The sequence below is a fragment of the Ursus arctos genome, unplaced genomic scaffold (assembly GCF_023065955.2).
Source record: "Ursus arctos isolate Adak ecotype North America unplaced genomic scaffold, UrsArc2.0 scaffold_32, whole genome shotgun sequence".
Taxonomy (NCBI): domain Eukaryota; kingdom Metazoa; phylum Chordata; class Mammalia; order Carnivora; family Ursidae; genus Ursus; species Ursus arctos.
In genome coordinates, this window is record NW_026623008.1 from 13,870,307 (window position 1) to 13,884,520 (window position 14,214).

A 14,214-nucleotide genomic window follows, 5' to 3' on the forward strand; every position below is an offset into this window, starting at 1 on the left:
CTGCGGGAGGGAGCTCACATTCCCGTGGCTCAGGGAGGGAGCAGCTCCCCACAGCCCAGCCACATTCCAGGTCGGTCATTTTCTTGAGCCCAGATGTTTGCTAATGAGCTGGGGAGAGAGGCTTTCAGCCCTCTACCCCAGCTCTGGGCCCCACATTACTCGGCCCCAAGAGGCTGGCCCGGGGCCAGCAGGCTCTGGCTTCAGGCCCGTGCCCTGTGCCAGCCAGGCCTGTCGGGGCGACTGGTGCGCCGCTGCCAACCAGGTGCATCTCCGTGAGCTTGGGGACTCCGGCGTGAAAGGTCCTGCCTTTCCTGCAGGGGCTCTGGCACCCTGGCTCCCAGTGGGGTAGCATCCTCCCGACAGCCTGATGGGGAGAGGCCCTGAGGCAGCCAAGAGGGTGTGGCGGGCGAAGGAGCCCAGGCTTCGGACTTGTCGGGTCTGGGTTCAAGTTCGACTCCGTCAGTCACTAGTTTTGTGATCTTGGGCAGGTCACTCCACTTTTTGAGGCCTCGATTTTTCTCACCTCTAAAAGAGGGATGATGAGGAGACTGCGGTGAGGATTCGATACGATAAAGCGGGCCCAGTGCTCGGCATGATACCTGCCACATAATGGGAGCTGTGGGTGTTATTGACAAGTCACTTTCCAGACCCTCTGCCCGCACTGCAGTCCTTCTGTGATGACCAGTCTTCCCCAGACAGGGGTGACTCAACACCAAGCCCCGTGTCCTTGATTAGGTGGGTTGGGATTGTTCTAGAACCTCCCCGTGTTGGAGAGGGTCATGGCCCAACTGTCAAGGGCTACTAGCCCCGGCATGTCTATGATCTGACAAGCTATGAGGCTACACAGTTAGCTTCCGATAGGGCTGGAGTGGCTTCTTTCCGAATGCACACGTCCACCACCTACGCCGCCCAGAGTCTGCATGGACAATGGTCAGCACAGCGGTAGAGATTGCCTGGTGCCTAGGCTTTGCGGGACTCAGTCATCCAACAGACAGTAGCTGGCTTCATCTGCTGTGCGTGACTTTAGGCCAGTTCCTTAACCTCTCTGTAGGTTTTGCTTCCTTCCGTTATACAATGGGGACAACAGTACAGTTTATCTTACAGAATTATTGTGCCGGTGGCAAGTGCCTGGAATGGGAGTAGCACCCACTGAGGTGCTCAGGAGGCGTGAGCTATTCGGATTGTTATTATCCACACAAATACACGTCGTGAGATAACATATATTGGACGATTGTTATTCTTGTCATTCTCCTGGGAACACTTATCTATGGCGCTTAATAATTACTTCCCTTCAGCCAAATGCATCCTACACGTCCTTCGGCCCTGGGGACACTGAAATAGACAGGTTATCGCTGCCCTCAAGGAGCTGTCGGTCTAATGGAGGAAAGAGAGGTGCACAAGCAGCTTAGAGGGAAATTGGCACTGCCAGAGGTCTGTGTTCATGCTCCAGGATCCCATCCGAGAAGAGAGAGGTTTATGGTACCCGAGAGTCTTGGGAAGTCTTTCCAATCTGGTGCTTAAAGAACGCCTTTACCAGGAGAGGAAAGGAGAAGGGAACTCCAGGCAGAGGGAACAGCATGAACAGGAGCTAGGAGGCACGGGGACACGTCTGGGTTTGGAGCCGTGGGAGCACACCTTGGAGTTAGCAGCAGGCCACTAGGAGCCCCCCCAGGTTGCTCAGCCACCAGGCACACGGATCCTTCCGGGGTAAAACACACGGACACGCACAACTCTGATAGAAAGCAAAATCTACAAGTCCCCCGATTGTGTCTACTACTTTCCAGGAGCAAAGCTGTTTCCTCATTCCACCGAGAGCACGCAGAACAGAGAGGGCGCAGCCGCCACCCACCCCAGTGCGGACTGCTCAGCGGGACCGCCGAGGCGACGCGGGGCGCAGGGCCTGCCTTCTGCCCTTCCCGAGAGCCAGAGAAGTGAGTCCGTGGGCCGGCGCGCCCGTCCTGTAGAGTCCTTCCGGGGCTCTCACACCCATCTCCGGATGCCGAGACCCGTGCCTGAGCTGAGAGGAGGCTGGGCGGAGGGCGAGGCACACGGGGGTCCCAAGAGCCGGACCTGACCCGGGTCGTGCCCCAGAGCGCATAGGTTGCGCGCACCGCGGGCCTGCGGAGCCGGTACGGTCGCCTGGTGCCGGGACTCGGTGGACTGGAGCGCCACAGCCTCGGAGCAAGCCCGCGGCGCCCGCGGCGCCCGGTCCCCACAAAAGGGAAGACCTCCATCTTTGTCACCCCGAGGCCTGGCCAGTGTCGAGAAAAGTTAGGCGGAGGGGAGTTCGAAGCGCGGAGAAAGCCGGCGGAGGGCGCTTTAGAACCGCCCGGGGCGCCGGGCTCTCTGCCCGATGCCCGGGGCGCCGGCCGGGGCGGCCCCGCAGCTCCGCTGCGCCGTCGGATCGCCGCGAAGGCCGGCCCGAGCCTCGCAGGCGGGGAGAAGGGCCGGGCCGGGCGGCCGGGGCGCCCCCTCCCGCGAGCCCGGAGGGAGCGGCCGTGCGCGCCCGCCCGCTCTTTCTTTTTCGCGTCCCTCCCTCCGCTGCCCCCGCCCTCGCTCCCTATTTGGAGCGGAGACACCCCTGACGTCGGAGCAGCTCGGCTCGCCGCTCCCCCGCACCGCGCGCCCGCCCGGGGCCGCAGACGGCGCGCAGCGCAGCCCAGCCGAGCCTCGCGGGGCCGCCGCCAGCCCTGCCGGCCGCCTCCCGAGCCTCCCGGGGGCACCGGGCCTGCCGCCCCCGCGGCCCGCAGACAGCTCCGCAGGAACCGGCGGGCGCGCCGCGCTCCCCGCCGCCGCTGCCGCCGCGCGCGCGGTAAGTCCCGCCCGGGCCGGCACGCGGGCGCCCGGCTTCCAGAGGCTTCGGCCGCAGGGGCAGCGCCGCGCCCCCGGCCCGTCCCGCGGCCCCGGGGCACGGTGCGGAGGCGCCTCCGGACGCTGGGGCTGGGGACGTGGGCGCGGTGCGGGGTGGCTGGGCGCACCGCTGCGCCCCGAGCCCGTCCCGGGACTCGCCCGGGGGTTTCCATCGCTCGGTGAGAGTTTCGGCGGCCGGGAGAGAAAGGGAGGGAGGTGCGTGGCTAGCGCACGCCGGGCGGGTCGAGGGCGGGTCGGGCCGCGCGGGCGCCGGGGCAGCGGCCGCAGCTCGGCCGCGGGGCTCGCGCGTCTCCCCGGCTCTGCCCGGGCCTCGCCGCGCTGCGAGCCGCTCCGGTCGGGTACGTTTCTGCCTCCTTTTTGTCTCGCCCCCTGTCTTTCTGTCTCCCCATCCGACTGCCCGTGTCTCTCGTCTCTCTGTTTCCGTCCCCCTCTGTGTTCGGTCCCTTTCTTTCTGTTTCTTCTCCCCTTTGCCTTCGTGTTCAGTCTCCCTGGGTTTGTGCCTCTGCCTTTATGTTCTCTCTGTCTCTCCGTTCTGCCCCTCTGGGGGAGTCCCTCTGTGTCTTTGCATCTCCCTGACCCCCCCCCAAATTTAGACAATCCCCCAGTGTCGGAGGCACGAGCCCCCCCATTGGGGTTCATGAATAGTTTCCTAGACCCGGTAAAAGAAGCGAAACCCTCCCCCTACCTTCCGCCTGCCCCCGGGGCCTGGCCCGGGTCATCCCCCTGGAATTGAGTCTGGGGCAGGGGGAGCCAGCCTTTCCGGGGGCTCAGTTTTCTTAAGAATTCCACCCCCGCGAGGCGGCCTGGACAACGGGGCCCCGCTGCCGGCCACCTGCCCGCCCCGCTGCCTGGGCGGGGCGATTCTGATCTTTTACAAGCGGCAGTAAAGGGGGCAGCTGCCTGCCTTGGCGTGGCCAGGGGGTTGGCAGGCATCAGGGGAGAAGGGCACATTTTCAGGCTTTCTGAGGCCCTCGCCCAGCTGGAGGACACCAGCCTGTAACTACGGGAACCCCAGGAAAACAGAGGTCAGGGCTGGAGGCCAAAGGCTGGGCGCTGCCTGGGGAGGGGGGTGGGGAAGCAATTTGTCAACAAGGAGCCCCTCACCCTTTGTTACTGTGGAAACCACCAGCCTCCAGAAACTCCCCCAGATGCTGGAACTGCTTGGGTGTGGTTTGCCTTTAGTTGGCGGCCAAAGAAAAGGCGAGACTGGAGCATTTCCTTGGTGACCCTTGCCCCTCCCCCCCACCCCTGCAAGCTGCACCTCTTTCTCCTGGGCCTGCACCGTTGGAGGCGTGGTTGGGGGGACTAGGTGGTCTACATTAGCCACGGGTATATCCTCATTCTTTTAAAGTGAGATTTCAGACTGTGTGGCTCTTTCTCCCCACCCCCAGCGCCAAGGGTCGGAGGCTGCAGAGTGGGCAGGGATGCTGGTGAGGTCTGCAGCGGGACTTCTGCTGAGCAGATGTGCGGCGGGCCCTGCAGCAGCTCATTAGCATAGATTTGTTTTGGAGACAGTTTTTGGTCTGGGGGCAGGAGGGTCTGCAGGTGGGAGAGCCATGGCCTGGGTCTGGGGGCCGGAGCCCGGACGCTGGACCCGCCTGGCAGAGGCAGGCAGGCCTTTGGCGCACGGGCCTGGCCCTGTGTGTCTGCCCCCCGGACACTTAGTTCATGCTCTGCCAGCGCTGACGGCCGAGGGGAGGAAGGAAGCCACCCTGCGGTGAGACTGGGGTCATGGAATCACAGTGGCCTTAAGCCACACACTGGAGCCAGACTGCCCTTGAGGGAATCCGCTGAAACGGACATTCCCAGGCCATGCTCCGTCTTCTAGAAGGGGCAAACGTGAGGCTCAGGGAGACAAAGCAAATGTTCAGCGGCTCTGTCTGTGACTATAGGCTCTCCCGAGCCCAGGCACACAGTGAGTCAGTGGATGAGCTTGGGCCTGAACTTGTCCTTGGACCCCAGAGTGGGCCCGGGAGAGCCTGCCGAGCAGAGCAGGGCTGGGGTCTGATGCCTCCTGGCCTGCGTCCCAGAGCGACCTTTCCAGCTGTACCATTCAAGGAAGTCCCTGCGCTCATTCCAGGACCTGCAGGGACTGCCCCACCCCGGCTGAGCCCAAGCCTGGGGCTGCGGCCACGGTGGCCACGCCCTCCACACCCGCAGCGGGGACAGCCTGGCAGCCAGGCCCAGCCTGTTTTCTCCAGGCTGGGTCCTGGGGGCTGATCACTCCAAGACCCTGTCCCTCAGTCAGGGGCCCCAGGGTGAGGGGCTGAGTGGGTTCTTCCTCTCGGCACCCACCCTGGCAAGTCCGTGTGTGGGGCAACCCTCGACAGTTGATAAAACCCTTTCTGAGCCATCATCTCATATGGTTGGGTTTGCCCTAAATCCACTTTGATCAGGGCAGTCGCAGACCCAGATTTAGATATTTTCAGGACCCGCCCAGGATCTGGTGGGAGGAGGTGAGGGAGAGGGGAGGGCGAGGGGCATCGTGTGGAAGGCGGGGGTGGGGGGTGGGGGCAGAGTTCGGGGACCCCAGGCTGGCCCTAGGGGTGACATTACTGAGGCTTTATCCCGTAGCAGCTGCCCTCTGCAGACCTTTCCACGCACTCCGTGTGCCCACCTTACAGATGAGGAAATTGAGGCACGGAAAATTTAAGTTGGCTGAAGGAGGATGTGAGCCTGGGTCTGTGGCAGTCAGTGGTGGGGAACCCAGAGCTTGCCCTGTGTGTATGTGGACAGGAAAAGCGGGAGAGGGGGGCTGGGGTCGTGTGGTCTGATCAGTTCGAGAACAACACACCACAAAGGCCACGTACTTGCTGTGCCGGGACGCCGGGCCCCCAGCAGGTCTCCATCCGATTCCGGTGGGGCCCTACGTGGGAAGGGCGCCCAGGGGGGGTTACGGAAGCAGGAGCTGAAGTTGGGGAGAGGCTGCCTTTGCCACCTAAGATTTCCAGCCCTCCCTCACCTGCTTCCACACCAGGCTGGTTGGGTGATGCCACAGGCCTGGGTATATGTGTGACTGCTGGTGAGTGGACCATTCTAGCAAGCCAATCCTGGTGAACGTGGCCTGAATATTCAGCTTTGCCCCAAAGAGGAAACGGGCCACGTTTGTTCACTTCTTACACAAAACAGACTCTGCTCTACGCAGGGTTTCATGGTGGGGGTGGGTGGGCTGGAGGTCTCCCTTGAGATCAAAGCCCCTCCCGTGACTCGAAGACTTCATTCCGGGCCCTAGAATCCAGGCAGTGGGATGGGTGGCTCCCGTCAGCAGTGCTGTTATGAGGACCCCTTCCCTGGGGAGTCTGGGGGGCCTCAGAATCATGTGGGAGTGCTGGTAGCTGATGCCCAGGCCACAGCCTGGACCTACACGGTCTGAATTTCCAGGGCTGGGGCCCGGGCGTCTGGGTTTTGGCAAGCATCTCCTGGAAGATGCTAGGGTCTGGGAGGTGTGCAAACAGAGAGAGAGGACCCCGAAGGCCCAGCCATGACGCCTGTTCTTGCTGCCCCACCCCTAAGCCTCCCCAGGGACCTTCTGAACCAAGGATCCCAAGAAAGCCCCCCAGCGGCTCTCCTGTGTTTGTCCCCTGCCCTCTTCGCTGATGTGAGAGAGCTGGGTGTTCACCTCCTTGGTCTGTGCCTCAGTTTCCATGGTGCTGGCAAGGGTCAGCCAGCATCCCCTCCCCTCCCCCAGGGAACTTTCTTGCTGTGTTGTTGGCAGCCTCAGGATGTGTCTGATGTTCACATGAGGCCTCTGAGGATCTGGGGGGTTTGGATTTGGGAGTGGCCATGGGGTGGTGAGAAGGCACCCACCCCGTGCTGAGGATGCCCCCACTGAAATCTTTCCAGGACTCTGAGGCAGAGCTGTATCGGACCTTTCCCGAGGCTCCAAGGACCCAGGGGTTGGCCTTGGCTGCATGTTTGTCAGTGTGTGGGAGGGGGATTGGGGGATGGGGTGGGGGATGGTGTCTCATGAGCAGAGGGGTCTCGTGGGCAGTGGAGTCAGGAGTGAGACTTGAACTCTGCTCCCAGGTAGTGTGACTAAGGATAAGAGACGCAGGCTGCTGGCGTAGGGAGCCCCAGGCCTCTTGCCAACTCTGGACCCTTCCCTGGATTCCCTGGACACCTTCTCTTTCTCCGTTACTGGCTTTTTCCTCTGGGAGCCTTAACATCTGCAAAGGTAGCTGGTGCTTACCTTGCGACTGTCCATGTTCAAATCGTGAGGCTAGTCAGTCCGAATTTTGTAAGCTTGAACAAAACTCTTAAGCTCCCCATGCCTCAGTTTCTTCATCTGTAGAATGGAGGAGAGAGTAGTGTCTATCTCATGGGGTTGTTGTAAGGACCGCATAAGTGCATCTATGTAAAGCACCCAGAATAGCGCCTAGTCCGCGGTGAGCACGAGCTCTTGCTCCGGTGAGACAGGCAGGGAATGTGCTGGGCTTTGAGCGTTGAAGCCCCTCTCCTTGCCTTTGCCCATGTGGTCCCTTCAGCCAGGAGCTCCCTCCTCTCCCCATCATTGGTAACTCACTGCAGTCCTGAATTAAATCCAGAATTAAGGGGGTGCCTGGGTGGCTCAGTCCGTGAAGCCTCTGCCTTTGGCTCAGATCATGATCCCAGGGTCCTGGGTTCGAGCCCTGCTTCAGGCTCCCTGCTTAGAGGGGAGCCTGCTTTTCCCTCTTCCTCTGCTGCTCTCTCTGCTTGTGCGCTCTCCCTCTCAAATGAATAAATAAATTCTTAAAAAAAAAAAAAATCCAGGATTAAGACTCTCATCCTTCCCCACACCCCAGGCACTCCTACCCCGCAACCCATCTGATAGCTGCTTCCTCGAAACCCACCTCCTTTGACCTCCCCCTCTAGACTCTGAGCTCTGAGTGGGCATAGGGTCTGGGGCCCCAGCTCCCCTGCCCTCACCCTCGCCTCTGTCTCCCCCACCGCCTAGAAGGTGCTCAGGGGACCAAGGGTTACAAAGAAGAGCATTGCTTGGCCTGACTTGCCGGGGTGGGGGGCATTGGGGATGACCCTGTTTGCAAAGCAAGGGGGGTTGTTGGCCTGGGGGGAATCCCTCTTCCCACCTGGCATTCTAGGAGTCAGTCCCATGACTTGTGCTGTGACCTCCAGGAAGGGAGGAAGAGATGAGAATCCGTGGGTGAGGTGCTAGTCTGAGGAAGGAAGGGCGCTTCTGTCTAAAAAAATTAGCTGAGTTGCTGCTTGAAACACAAAAAAAGCATAAACCAACAAACAAGAAAACCTGCCGGCAAAGAGCCCACCCTAGTGCGAGGGAGCAGCAGGGATTCTTGGGGGGTGGGTATGAGGGCGGCCAGAACCTGGGTGCATCCTGATGTCAAGTGTGTGTGGGAGAGACTAGCCTGGAGTCCCCCCCCCCCCCCCCCCGGTCTCTTGCTCCCTCGGTCTGAGGCCTGCCCTCCCTTCCCCACGCTCTCCCAGGGGTGAGGGCTGGCCTGAGCTGGGGGCCTGCTGACTGCATCCTCCCAGTCCTTCTCCCCAGCAGTGCCGTACTCCCCATCTTAGGGTTGGGGCAAGTAGGTGCAGAGAGAGAGCTTTGTTTCTGGAAGTCACACAGCTTCCAGGTGGGAAGGCCAGACTTGAACCAGGGGACTGCAGGGGCCGTGCTTGTGGCAGGAGCAGGGCCGTTGGCTGGAACTTAGGGCCGCTGGCCTGGAGAAGCAGACTGTGGTTCCAGCCCCCTCTGGGGTCCCGGCCGGACCTGGCGGGTTGGCTTACAGGACCCCCTCCTCCCCCATGGGCACAGCTGGTTTAGCTCTGGGCTGTGGACGGGGGAAGAAGACTCCCCTTGAGCTATCACCTGACCCTAATAACCAGTCCCCATACTCCAGGCCTATGACTCCCCTAAAACCTCACCACTACCCTGTCTCTCAATAAGCCTTGTTATTAACCCCACCCCCGGTCTCAGGTCTTCCCCCTTTAGCCTGGTCCCGGCCCATGGCTGCCATTCCACCCCCTCCCCCCCTCCCCCGGCCCCAAAGCAGACCCCGCGGGGTTCTAGGCTACTTCCATATCATCCCAGTCTCAACTCCCACTCATCTCCACCCCACCCGATCTCCCTGAGGAATCGCACAGGGTCAGCTAGAGGACAAAGTCCCCAGACCCGTCTGAGGGCTCTGAGGGAGCTCTGGCCTCCGGTGGTCCCTGCAGGGCCCCTCGTGGTGTGCTGTGTGGTCAGACCCTGACTCAGAGCCTAATTCCCTAGGCACGGAAGAGGACTCGCTGGGGTCGGGGAGCCTCCTGGATGCCCAGCTTGTTGAAAAATTAGTTAGGCTGCCAGTTAGGAACGAGTCCGTTCTGTTTTGTTAGGATGTGGTTGTACTGAAAACATAGGCTTCGCTGTCCATCTTGTGAGTGAGACCGGAAATATGTGGGTGAGAGCCAGGGTCATGACACAAATGCATTTGGGATGGGGCAGGCTGGCCCGACTCACCTCCTACTGCTCTCCCTGCTTCACCCCTCCCCGCTGGCTGGGAGCAGGGGTCACCCAGGCGTTGGGTCCAGTGAGATCGGACTCGTCTCTGCTTCTGGACACCTCCTGCACAGAGGAGGGGCTGAGCAGAACTTTCTAGGTGGAGAGAACAGAACACAGGGCTGTGGAGGTGGTCACAGCCCTGCAGGCTGGCCCGGGCCCTCTCCTAGAGCCCAGCTGAGCCAGCCCCCCTAGGTTATCCCTGGAGCAGCAGCAGGCAGGACCCCCCCAACACCTCCCCCTTCCTGGACACTTCAGCAAGGAGGTGGGCCCAGGGTAGGATCGTTCAGAACGGGAATGTTCCCACTGCAGTGCTGGGCGTCTGTGGGACAGCACCTGGCCCCTGATCCCAACTCGGCCCTGCCCAGGCCCCTCTTGGGACTGTCCCAAGGCACGGAATCCCACACTGACTGAGCTGGGCCAGTGCTCGAGCCATGTCAGAAGCACCTTGGAAGCTTGCTAGAAATTTGCAGTCCCACTCCACCCTAGAACCTCACTCCCCAAGTCCCCAGGGGACTCAGGGGCTTCTCAGGGGTTTGGAAATCAGTGGTCCAGGGTACCTCACTCATTGTAGAGGCGGGGACAGTGAGGCCTGGGTGTCCAGCAGGTGCAGACTCCTGGCTCCTGGTCCAGCGCCCTTTCCTGTGCCCTGTCCCCAGAGGACCCCCTTGCAGGCGTTGCCCTCATTTCCACGTCGCTCTGAAGCCTCCCTTCTCCACACGTTTGGAGGTGGGGAGAGGGCGGAGCCTACAGAGGCTGAAGTTGGGGAACACTGGGAGAGCCCCCTCTGAGAGCCGTCCTTCAGACACACGCTGCCCTGCGGCGCCATCTTCTGGCAAATTCTGGTATTACTGTCTCCTATCCAGAGGGTCAAGCGCTTGGCTTGGCTTGTCTCGGAGGTTGGGATGGAACTGGGGACAGATAAGGATGTATGCGTAGACTCAGGGCTTGCGGCTCTAATGGGGCATCCAAAAAAGAAATAGCCTGGGGTTAGCTTTTTCACCTGACGCCTAGCCAGCCGAGGTGGCCCCGGAAGTCACCGTGCTGGACGGAGGAGGTTAGCTTTCCGGGTGGCCGAGCCGCGGGCAGGACGCCCAGGAGACACGCTGGGTGGCCAGCCCCTCGAGGGCAGCCCTGTGGTTCCCGGGCAAAGCTTTTGTGTTCCCCGGAGGGCCTGAAGCATCTCCACCAGCCCCGTTTCTTAGATGAAGAAACCGAGGCACAGACATAAAAAATAACTTGCTCAAAGCTGCCCAGTAGGTTATCAGAGTAACACCCACAGAGCGTGCCTTATCTGCTGGCCTCACCGCCGGGGGCTCTCACCCAGCCTTCCCGACGCCCGTCCCACATGTGTATGCTAGCAGCCCCGCCGTCCAGGTTCGGAAAGGAGAAACGACTTGTCCAAGGTCGTGCATTGCTGGTAAGCGGTGGAGCGAGGATTCGAACCCAGGCAGTCAGGTGTCAGAGCCCACACCCGTCACACCACCGTCCCCTCTGTCCACAGCCCCCTGTGCCCCGCCAGGCTCACCCGCAGTCTGTGCTCAGTTCTAGGGCTCTAGAGGCCACGGGCACAATGCTTCGGGTCCTGGTTGGGGCCGTCTTCCCCGCCATGCTGCTGACCGCCCCGCCGCCCATCAACAAGCTGGCGCTGTTCCCGGACAAGAGCGCCTGGTGCGAGGCCAAGAACATCACGCAGATCGTGGGCCACAGCGGCTGCGAGGCCAAGTCCATCCAGAACAGGTGGGACGCAGGGGCGGCAGGCGGAGGGGCTGAGGGCAGGGGCCAGGAGGGAGGCAGAGGCCCGGGGGCCCATCCCCGCCGCCACCGCCTCGGTGTCACGGGCACAGTGACCTCTCCTCCCACAGGGCGTGCCTGGGACAGTGCTTCAGCTACAGCGTTCCCAACACGTTCCCGCAGTCTACGGAGTCGCTGGTGCACTGTGACTCCTGCATGCCGGCCCAGTCCATGTGGGAGATCGTGAGTACCGCTGCCCGCCCCTGCCGGCCCGGCCTCCGCCCACAGCCTCGGCCTCGGCCGCCGCGCTTACCAGTCAGGCCCCACCGTGTGCAGGGGCCGAGCCTTGTGCTGGGGATCCAGACGTGCTCCTTGCCGCGTGATGGCTTATGTGTCTGATGCCAGTGTGTAAGGGCAAGAGATATCTCTGCAGCTCCATTCTGATGTCAGTCACATGATGAAATCCTTTCAGTGGTTTCACATTGTTTTAAGATGAGACCCGAATCGTTGCCGTGTCGCTCAGTGCCCAGCGTGGTCTGGCTCACCAGGCTCTGGAGCTCTGTCTTGCCTCTCTCATCTTTTTTACTTGCTTTACACTTGACATCAATGTGCTTTCTTTCCATCTCTCATACCTGCTCTGCTTGCTGCCACCACAGGGCCTTTGCACATGCTCTTTCCCCTGTTTGGAATACCTTTCTTCTCCTCACCCAGTTAACGTCTATTCATTCTTCTGCTCTTGGCTCAGCACCATTCACAGGGCCCTTTCCCACCCCTGAGCACTGTGTGCCTCTGCTTTGACATCTGTCCCCTCACAATTTTCCATCTGCATTTGGGTGATCGTGAGACGTCTGTTTCCCCTGCTAGACTCTGAATTTGTTGAGGGACCATGCCTATCCTGTGTCCCCAGCGCTGGCAGGGAGTAGGTGCTCTGTGGAAGGAAGGAGGGAGAGAAAAGGAAGGAAGGATGGGAAAAAGGAAGAGCTGTCGGAAAAGTGTGAATTAGGGAAAGAGCAAGACCCTGCAGCATCCAGTAGGGCAGACCTGGGCCGGGCTCGGCTTCGGGATGGGGCTCTGAGGAAGTGACGTCTGAGCGCAGACCCAAAGCTGAGGTAGAAGTTAGCTGGGCCGGTTTGGGGCAGGTGCTCCGGGGTGGATTAGGTGAGGACCTTTCAGGCAGAGGGAACAGCATGGGCAAAGTCTTGGGCAAATCAGGCAGCTCCGAGTTGGTGGGAGCGGCGCAAGGTCAGGGGTGGAGAGGTCCGCCAGAGGCCTCCTGAAGGTCCTGGGGGGGCCTTGGTAAGGAGTCTGGACTTTTCTTCAAGTGCAGTGGGGAGCACTGAGGGGGTTGTGGGCAGGGGCAGGCCCCGCTGGATTTCTCCCCTCAGGCTGCTGCGGGGATGGGTAGGGAGGTGGCAGGACTGGCTGTGAGGAGACAAGTCGGGCGGCTCCTGCAGGGGCTCCCCCTCCTCCCTGTGGAGGGGCCCGCAGAGCTAACTGGGGTACCCCCAGGTGGGTTCAGGCATTCTGGGGTCTCTGGGATTGTCGGTCCTGTGTGGAGTGTAGTTGCCCTTGGGGCCTCTGGAAACATGTCTCCCCTTCTCTCCTGGCCTCCGCAGGTGACCTTAGAGTGCCCCGGCCACGAGGAGGTGCCCCGGGTGGACAAGCTGGTGGAGAAGATCCTGCACTGTAGCTGCCAGGCCTGCGGCAAGGAGCCCAGCCACGGGCTGAGCGTCTACGTGCAGGGCGAGGACGCGCCGGGCTCCCAGCCGGGCACCCGTCCCCACCCCCACCCTGGCGGGCAGACCCCCGAGCCCGAGGATCCCCCCGGGGCCCCCCATGCAGAGGAAGAGGGGGCTGAGGACTGAGGCCCCAACTCTTCCTCCCCTCTCGTCCCCTGTGGAATGTGGGGTCTCACCCTTGGGGGAACGGTGGGGAGAGAGGCTGGAGCCCCCCTTTGGCACTGGATGGACTTGGATTCAGACTTGGACTTGGAATGCTTTCCGGTTGCCATGGAGATCTGAAGGGAGGGGTTGGGGCCAAGCTGCACAATTTAATATATTCAAGAGTGACGGGAGGTAGCAAAGGTCTTCAGGGTTCTTTTTTGGAGGCGGGGGGGGGGGGTGTTCTCTTCCTTTCTGCCTCCTAGAGACGTGCCTTTGGGAGGGGGAGATGGTTGGTTAAGCTGCTGAGGTGGGTGTGAGGTCCTCACAGCCCCTGGTGGGGCAGGGCCCCTGGGGGGCAGATGGTGGAGTGGGGGCCCTGAGCTGAGGATGGGTGCCTTGCCAGTAGCAGCCTTGGGGGGGGGGGGGCTGGGTCCAGGCTAGGAAGACCACTGGCAGAAGCGCTAGCCCCATAATCTTCCCCGAAGACCTCCCATCCCCAGGACGGCTTCTCCCCAGTGGCACCAAAATGGCCCTCCCTCGATGGCATGCTTGGGAGTCAGGTCTGGGCAGGACCCTGCTGACTCATGGCCCTGGAGCCGGGAGCCAGGCTCTCCGGGGCCTCTCTGGCTTCCTTGGCTTTCCAGGGGGTGGAGGAAGGCAAGGGAGGAGCCTACCTGGGCCAGGGGGAGGGGAGGACTCCGGGACCATCAGCCGAGTATCCCTCCCTCTCCGAGATGGTTGTGCCTCCCACTGCCCCCCAAGTTTTGGGCCCCTCGGAAAGCTGATGGAGCCAGCCTTCCTCTGCTGGGGAGCTCTTTCTAATATCTGATGGTGGGCAGGCTCCAGGGAGGGACCTGGGTGGCATGGACTCTGGCTGAACCTCGAGAAACCAGGAAGAGGAGGGGGGAGGGCTCACGGCAGCCAGTGTCCCCACAGCTCTCCAGCACCCAGTTCCACCCGCCACCTCCCTCCCAGCTGCACTTTAACCCAGAGGGGGAGTGGGGTCCTGGGGACAGGGCGGGTGGGCAGCAAAGAACGCCTCTTGGTGCCACACCTGCCTGTGTCTGCTCTTGTGTCCCCAGGGCGGCTGTCCGCTCCCCCCACCCCTGCCCGGGGCGCCCCGCCCGCCCTCACGGCTGTTCTGACGAGAACTTCTGGAGCTTCTAACCAGAACATTGTTTCCCTGAGTTTCTCCTGAATAAATTTGTTCAATGCTTGTGTTCTCTTCCTCACTGG

General features: G+C 61.6%; 1 protein-coding gene across 3 annotated transcripts; it reads left to right on the top strand.

Moving 5' to 3' along the window:
• Positions 1-1,906: 1,906 nt before the first annotated feature.
• On the top strand, positions 1,907-14,194 carry NBL1 (NBL1, DAN family BMP antagonist). Of its 3 annotated transcripts, none has more exons than XM_057305252.1 (4): positions 1,907-1,931; positions 10,907-11,101; positions 11,227-11,338; positions 12,712-14,194. In XM_057305252.1, the coding sequence occupies exons 2-4, from the start codon at positions 10,935-10,937 to the stop codon at positions 12,958-12,960; spliced, it is 528 nt and encodes a 175-aa protein (XP_057161235.1). In that variant the 5' UTR covers positions 1,907-1,931; positions 10,907-10,934; the 3' UTR covers positions 12,961-14,194. The 3 variants fall into 3 exon arrangements, with proteins under 3 accessions (XP_057161235.1, XP_044246459.1, XP_026372971.1); XM_044390524.3 differs by lacking the exon at positions 1,907-1,931 and adding an exon at positions 2,035-2,129; XM_026517186.4 differs by lacking the exon at positions 1,907-1,931 and adding an exon at positions 2,642-2,812.
• The last annotated feature ends 20 nt before the right edge of the window (positions 14,195-14,214 follow it).

Excerpts from the sequence above, each read along its gene's own strand:
- NBL1 (XM_057305252.1), top strand. The coding sequence starts at position 10,935 with ATGCTTCGGGTCCTGGTTGGGGCCGTCTTCCCCGCCATGCTGCTGACC. Across the intron at positions 11,102-11,226 it reads GCCAAGTCCATCCAGAACAG|GGCGTGCCTGGGACAGTGCT; the intron begins GTGGGACGCAGG and ends CTCCTCCCACAG. Across the intron at positions 11,339-12,711 it reads CCCAGTCCATGTGGGAGATC|GTGACCTTAGAGTGCCCCGG; the intron begins GTGAGTACCGCT and ends TGGCCTCCGCAG.